We start from the raw sequence: 7,161 nt of genomic DNA, 5'->3' as shown, positions 1-7,161 counted from the left end.
CAATGCATGTTTGCTAGCTTGCATTTCTGGCCTGGGGACTGGCTGTCTGCAAGTCTTCAATGGGGGCAGTTTTTGGTTTCTCACACAGGCCTTTTAACGCTGCCAGGGACAAACAATATTGTTGTCCATCTTCAAAAAGAAACAACTGCTGAGAAGCAGCATTCTGAGCAGGGGGCCAGGACCATGTAAAAGAACAAGCATTAGGCACATGATAGCCAGAAAAGGGAACTGGGGTGCATGCACACCTCTCTCCTAATGAGTTTCTTCAATACACCAAAAAGGCTCATTTGCGGGATCAGACCAAAGGCCAATCTAGCCCTGCAGGTTGTTCCCCCAGCCACAAGTCTATGGGAAGCCAGGGAGCAGACATGAGGGCAACAGCCCCCTCCCACTGATGCTGCCCAGCATCTGGTCTTCAGTCCAATGTCTGTGCAAAGCCCACCGAACATGGCAATTTACTCTGTGCTGGGTGAAAAAGTGCCAGTCTCCCATTCTTCTGCTTAATTGGATGGGTCTTGGATTGGAGTGTTGTGTGAGAGGAAGAAAGACTTGCCACCCCCCTGGGGTCAGGTCCCTCCTTCAGGGGATGAGGCCACAGAGCTGAAGTGGGAGAGGAATTTCTGCAAGAGGACCTAGTTGGGCCAGGATGTCTCCCGCCTGAAGATATGCTGTTGCCCTCTTCTACCTCAGAAGCCTTTGTGGAACCTCTGTACTGCTGAGGCCATGGTTCAAAACAGAACAACTTCTCGTCACTTTCTCTACACCATACATAATTTTTGGCCCCTCTATCATGTCCTTCCTTATGTCTTTCTTTCATGTAAATAGTCCCAAATGTTGTAAGCCTTCCTCATGGCAGAGTTGCTCCAATCCCCTGATCATGGCTGCCCTTACTTTAAGTTAGATATTCAAGTACCAACATTTAGGGTGTGATTGGGGTGGGGGTATTCCATACTATCATTGACTGTTCCTTTCCTTTTCTGCAACGTTGTTTATTTTCTTTCCCCCAGAATTAGGATAATTAATTTTAAATGAGATGTTTTATAAGAAAATATATATTTAAAACTGCACTACCTTTCAATAAGCTGTTCCATTTTAATTTTCAGAAACAGCAGAAAATAATAAAACTCTCCATTCAGCTTTTTGGGAGGCCATTATAATCCTTTGTGAAGAACATTTCCAGGAAGAGTTTGTCCTAGTCTTTCAGAGCATTAGGCTCCTCAAACAGTCACTGGTTTGCTGAGGTAATGGAAAGAGCAGTTGCTCCCAGCCAGGGCCAAGCAAAGGCACAGGTCTTGAGAATCCACACAGGCTGGGCAGGAAGACTTTGGTTACATTCCCCCAATCTTCTTTATCAGAGATGAAAACATGGGCAGACTATCACGGATGAGGACACATGAAGAGCCAAAGTTGTAGGGCAAGTGTCAGGGAGATAAAGCCTCCTCCCAGTTTTCCAGAACGGGTGTTGGCTGAGAGTCAGCAACAGAGCAGAAAGAGAAGTAAGCTGACTGCACATCTCTGGAGATTTCACAGGAGCTAAACTCCATAGGTTCTCTTCCCTTTCCTGCTAGGACACCATCACCATCATAAGCAAAGATGCTACCAATCTGTGGTTCTAACAAATGCTCAAGAGAAGTTCCCATTACCTTCCAATCTTCATTTATCCTACATAAAATCAAAAATTCCTCCTCAAATATGGGATGATCTAATAATACTTTCCTTAACTACATTAAATATGGGAAAGGAAAAATTTTCAGAAAACCTTCCCTCTATGTCATGCATTTTCAAATAGTGTTGGACAAGGACTTGGCAACCCAGATACAAATCCCCACTCAGCCATGAAGGTAATTTCATGATCTTGGACAAGTCATACTCTCTCAGCCTAAGCTACTTCACAGAGCTCTTGTGAAGACAAAATGAGGGAGCCATGGATGCCATCCTCCGTTCCTTGGAGGAAAGTGGGAAGGAAGGAAATAAATAAATAAATAAATAGGTAGGTAGGTCGGTCGGTCGGTCGGTCAGTCAGTGGACCTAACCTTGTGAGTTTCTGTCCAGCTCTGACTGTCCATTAACAAGATAACGCTTTTGCTCCAGGTGGTGTTCTTTCTCCCAGTCTTTTCTCCACCATGAGCAAAACTGTCACTGATTGGGAGGATATGGAAAGAAGTAGTGTTTCCAGCATTACCCATTTTCCTTGTTCAATGGCAATCTCAATCTTCCTATGGCAGAAACAACATACCAAGATTGTTAGACTCCAACCCACCCCCCAAACACTGAGCAATATTGTGCCTGGGCTTTTCTGTGCTGGAGAAACATACTGTGCACAGGCAATCTTCTGAAATACAGATTAACTGTGCTTGGATAAAAAGCAGAACTGGGGATGGTGTGTGGTTTTTCATTTTGTTTTGTTTTTATGGTGTAGCCAGTTGATTTGCCTTGCATTTCATCCACAGCATAGAAAACTATGGCAGAACTCCTACACTTACAACTACTTGAAACACACCAAGAAACATGCAAAAGGTCTGAACCCGATGAGGCCGAATCAATTAGCCCCAGAAAGAGGGAGAGTGGGTGATATTATTGGTAGTTCAAAATGTGTTTTAGTTCAGCACCATGGACAGTTTCCTCGGGATAAAGCTGCACTTTCTACAAATGTGAAGCTTAACAGACGGCATTCTTGTCCCCCCCCCCCTGTAAACATTTTCTTCCTTCTAATGAGCAGGTGATAATATTGATTATCAATCAAAATGCATAGGTATCATGTTGTGGGAATATGCCATCCCTTCCTGTCTTAACCCAAAGAGCAGGCATTGCACTGAATGTCTGGTAAGAACAGCCTCCAGGACTACATCTAGTTGGCTGGGAAGCAGCATTGGCCACAGGCACTGGAAATCAAACTCTGGATCTCTGTGTTTCAGCCTCTTTCCACATGAGAACACACTCAAAGTGTGAAACAAATCTTCCGAAGTCCATACGTCCAGCTACTCTACTGTGACCTAGCACTGGCCATTGCGATCTCACGCTGTCTTGAAGAAGCCCTCTTTGCATTTGTATCGCAAAAGGCAGGTGAACACAGAGGTCTTCTTTGGCTCAGTTATCCATGCCAGTGGTGGCAAAAGCCCTCATTGATACCATCAAGTGTATTTTTTATTTGGGTGGTATCACTACCAAAGGCGGTCCTCTTTTGGGTCTCCACATAAGGACCTGGGCATCATTGGCATTGGGTTTCACTAGTGCATTTGGTGGGATGGGTTCCATTCTGCTCAAAATTTTGGGCTGCTCCTGCTGAGTCCTCCCCACTAGCCGGGCTCGCTTGCCCAAGAGTTGCATGGGATCAACTTCAATGTCCACTCGCATCCTCCACTTTATAGTCTGCAAAATAATCTTTTCCTTGGTGGTCATATTCATGGCTACTAGCCACGTCGTAAAGCTTTGGTCCCGTTTGATCCTGGTTAGTAGTGGCACGTTGCTGTCACTCACAGGAACAGCCCACGTTACGCTGGGGTAGAAATTGTCATTCATACTGACGGAGAACCTGGAGACCTTATTGGTGGGACCAATCAAGGTCACTGTTTCTGTGGTGTTCCCATACCAGGGGTAGCTCACTCCATCAGAGTCACTGATGGCTTTTACACGCCCTTCTCTCAAGTCTGGAAGTTCCCAGCTTGACCTAGAGGGGCAAAGCAAAAACAAAATAAAAACATGGGTTAAGAGCTGTATTAACAGTTGCTAAGAATGTTTAAGAGCAAGAGGGAAGAGGGGGGAAATAGGAGGGCAAGGGGAATGAAAGACTAAAAATACAATAAAAGGTATAGAAAAGATACTAAAAGTGAGTCCTATGCTTCAGGTTGGATCTAAATGTATTTCCCAGGCCTGGAAAGATTAAAAACTACCACTCTAAATGGCAAAAGAGCTGAAGTAAAATGATGTACAACACTTCAGTAGCAGACAGCCTTCTAAGCAAATAGCTTTGGCTAGTATGTATTGATTGTGACACAACCTTCTCACATAGACAGCATCCCTTCACTGGCAACTTTTGCAATGATGCCACTGAAGCAGCAGGAAGCTGACTGTGCCCAGCACTTTCAAGCACGCTAATACATCAACCTCAGGGATTCCAGTAGGAGGGATGGATTCAGGTTTGGATCCACTTTTATCTATCTACCCCATTTCACAGTATGAGAACAAAGGGAACCCAAGAGAAAGAGAACAGGGATAGCAATTACTTTAGTGCTACATCAAGAGCATCGTTAACCTGTCCCCTTCTAATTGAACTGCTGCTAATCACTCTTCTGGTAAAATGTAGTGCTGCTCTTTGAGATACTACGTCACTCTCTAAAATAGGGATAAGGAACCTGTGGCCATCCCAATGCTGTCACCATCCAACTCTCATTAGGCCAATTGCCAGCGATGATAGGAGTTGTGCTCCAGAAACATCTGGTGGGCCACAGATGTTTTCTGCTCTAAAATCTGACCTTCACACTAGGGGAACATAGAAGGCTATGCAGTAGATCTATGAGAACCCAACAGGGAGCACCCGCAAGAGCTTCTAAGATGCAGGTTCTCTCTCACACACATGTGCATACCTCAATTTCTACCCCATTCCATTGTTCACTTAAATAACAAAGAGTCTTTCCGCACCTCCAATATTAATATATCTACTGTGGCAGGATCTTACTGCAACTGAAAAACAAACATTGTTCTGGAACAATGTCCTTTGGACAGATGAGACCAAAGTGGAGATGTTTGGCCGTAATGCACAGCAGCATGTTTGGTGAAAACCAAACACAGCATATCAGCACAAACAACTCATGCCAACTGTCAAGCACGGTGGTGGAGGGATGATGATTTGGGCTTGTTTTGCAGCCACAGGACCTTGCAGTCATTGAGTTCGCCATGAACTATATACTAAAGTATTCTAGAGTCAAATGTGAGGCCATCTGCCCAACAGCTGGATGAAACTGGGTCATGCAACAGGACAATGATCCCAAGGACACCAGCAAATCTACAACAGAATGGCTGAAAAAGAACAGAATCAAGGGGTTGCAATGGCCGAGTCAGAATAGTGGGCCAAAATTCCTCCACAACGATGTGAGAGACAGATTAAGTCCTACAGAAAACAATTAGTTCAAGTTATTGCTGCTAAACGTGGTTCTACAATTTTAAGACCTTCTAAAGAACAGGTGATTATGTTCTTAAGTGCAAAACCACAGAATTCAAAGAGGGTGTACTTTCTTTTCCCCGTGATTGTATGTTCTATGCTGAACTGCCTTTGAACAACTGTTCAGAAACTTTCAAAATGTGGTGAGCAATTTATGACTGGGAATGAGCCTTGGGCCTATCAGCAGCAATCTATGTCAGGGAAGACTTCAAAATGCTGGTTTTGACCTTTAAATCACAAATAGCCTTCATTCGATTTAAGGATCAACTCTACCTTTTGCATGGAGGCCACGTTCCCCACAAATGTCAAGCACAATGCCTTTTATCTGGTGGCAGTGTCACTGGGGAACTCCCACAATGCAACTGCTTCCCCAAAGAACCTTGCCAGGGCTGCCACAGTCTTTACTATCAGAAGGGGGGGGGGGAGGAGAGGGTGACAATTAACAAGCTGGCAAAGGGGTTCTTTTGTAGAATCTGTCATACATATGTTGCTACTATCCCTCAGCTCCTCATATGGGGACAATCCATTGACTTCTCTTACAGAACTGCTGTAAGGATTTCTGAAATAAAAGTACAGTACAATGTAAAAATCAAATATCATTATGATTGCTGATTAGGAAGGATAAGAGCTCAAGTGTATCAAGTTATTCCAAATCATCATGAGGCCCAAGACAACCACATGAAAAGGAGCTCCAAAGTGATGTTGAGTCTTCTAGCAACAGGAGGTAATTCACTGCCAGGACAGAACATTCACTTTCCTACACCTGAAGGGGGACGTGTAGCTTTGCAGTGGTTGGCACAGCAGTGCACTGTCCAAGGTGCTTTCTTGCAGGAGGAGAAGGGTGCCTGGTGACATGAGGACAGGTGCACTCACCTGCCCAGGTGGGCTCAATTAGCACTGGTCACAAAGGACCATGTTGCTGTTGGTGTTGGAGCATCGAAAGGGGAGGGGAAGAGACACCCACAGAGAAGCAGCTGAGGGCCAAGCTACACGAGAGGACGGAAGACCCGCAACTCACCAACCTCTCCCATTTTCACTTTTACTTGAGAGCTGCCACGGGGCTTGTATTTCAACTGTAGACATTTCAGCAATTTCCTCCCTGGGTTTGCTGCGATTTGGCCTGCTTGGCCCCAGAAAACTCTAGGCGAGGAGGAGCAGCCTTTGCCCAAGAGAGCAGCTAAGGAAGGTGCTGCTCCCAAGGGCGCCCCCGGGCCGAGGGGGGCTCTTGCTCCCGGGGTATTCTCGGCCGGCCCAGCTGTCCTGCCCGGTGTCTTCCGCCGCGGCGGCCTCTCCCTTTGGGGTCCATGAGCGGGGGGGGGGCGCAGCCATCTTTGTGGGAGGCGCAGGGTTCCTATGGCGACCCGGTGAGCCCCCCCCCCGTCTTCCCGGCGCCACTCACATGCCCAGGTCGCTGTAGGTGTTGTAGAACTCCATGTGGTTGCAGGCCTGGATCCAGCCCACCACCCAGGTGTGGCGCCGCGGGATGGGCGGCATGAGGACGCGCGCGGCGGCGCGGAAGTAGGGCGTCCGGTAGCGCAGCACGATGGGCGAGGTCTCCTCCAGGGCCGTGGCGCCCGGCTCGATGCACGCCGACACGTCCGACACCACGATGTGCTCCCGCCGCACGCGCGCCTTGCACGCCACGCTCTGCAGGCAGCCCATGGCCCGGACCCGCCGCCCCCGCTAGCCCGCCCGCCCCCCGGGGGCCCCGCCGCCGCCGCCCCCCGCCCGCCGCCCCCCGAGCATCGCAGCCCGCCCGGCGGCTCCACCTGCTCGCCGGGCCCGCCACTCGCCGGCGGCTGCCTCTCCGACGCCGAGCAGGGCGCGCCGGGGACACGTGTGAGGGAAGGAGTCACGTGAAGGGAAGGAGAAGCGGGTCAGAGCAGCGGCGCCCAAGCGCGCAGGGCCGCCGCGGGGAAGGAGGCTGGCGGGGCGGGGGGCGGCTGGGGGCTCCCCAAGAGGCGCGGGCCGAAGCCGAAGGGAAGCCGCACAGGGAAACACCT

At 48.5% G+C, this 7,161-nt stretch overlaps 1 protein-coding gene across 2 annotated transcripts; it reads right to left on the bottom strand.

The window, feature by feature from the left end:
- Positions 1–2,302: 2,302 nt before the first annotated feature.
- Positions 2,303–6,826, bottom strand: FAM78B (family with sequence similarity 78 member B). Of its 2 annotated transcripts, none has more exons than XM_081916145.1 (2): positions 6,558–6,826; positions 2,303–3,667 (listed from the first exon to the last, which is right to left on the bottom strand). In XM_081916145.1, the coding sequence occupies exons 1-2, from the start codon at positions 6,818–6,820 to the stop codon at positions 3,145–3,147; spliced, it is 786 nt and encodes a 261-aa protein (XP_081772271.1). In that variant the 5' UTR covers positions 6,821–6,826; the 3' UTR covers positions 2,303–3,144. The 2 variants fall into 2 exon arrangements, with proteins under 2 accessions (XP_081772271.1, XP_081772272.1); XM_081916146.1 differs by lacking the exon at positions 6,558–6,826 and adding an exon at positions 5,432–5,588.
- Positions 6,827–7,161: the final 335 nt, after the last annotated feature.

This window comes from Podarcis melisellensis (assembly GCF_964234715.1).
Source record: "Podarcis melisellensis genome assembly, chromosome: 6".
Taxonomy (NCBI): Eukaryota; Metazoa; Chordata; class Lepidosauria; order Squamata; family Lacertidae; genus Podarcis; species Podarcis melisellensis.
This window is presented reverse-complemented; position numbering and strand designations above follow the sequence as displayed.

Bases quoted from the DNA above. Each gene is read 5' to 3' on its own strand.
- FAM78B (XM_081916145.1), bottom strand. From the start codon at position 6,820: ATGGGCTGCCTGCAGAGCGTGGCGTGCAAGGCGCGCGTGCGGCGGGAG. The intron at 3,668-6,557 runs GTGAGTGGCGCC...TTGCCCCTCTAG, and splicing joins ACCTACAGCGACCTGGGCAT to GTCAAGCTGGGAACTTCCAG.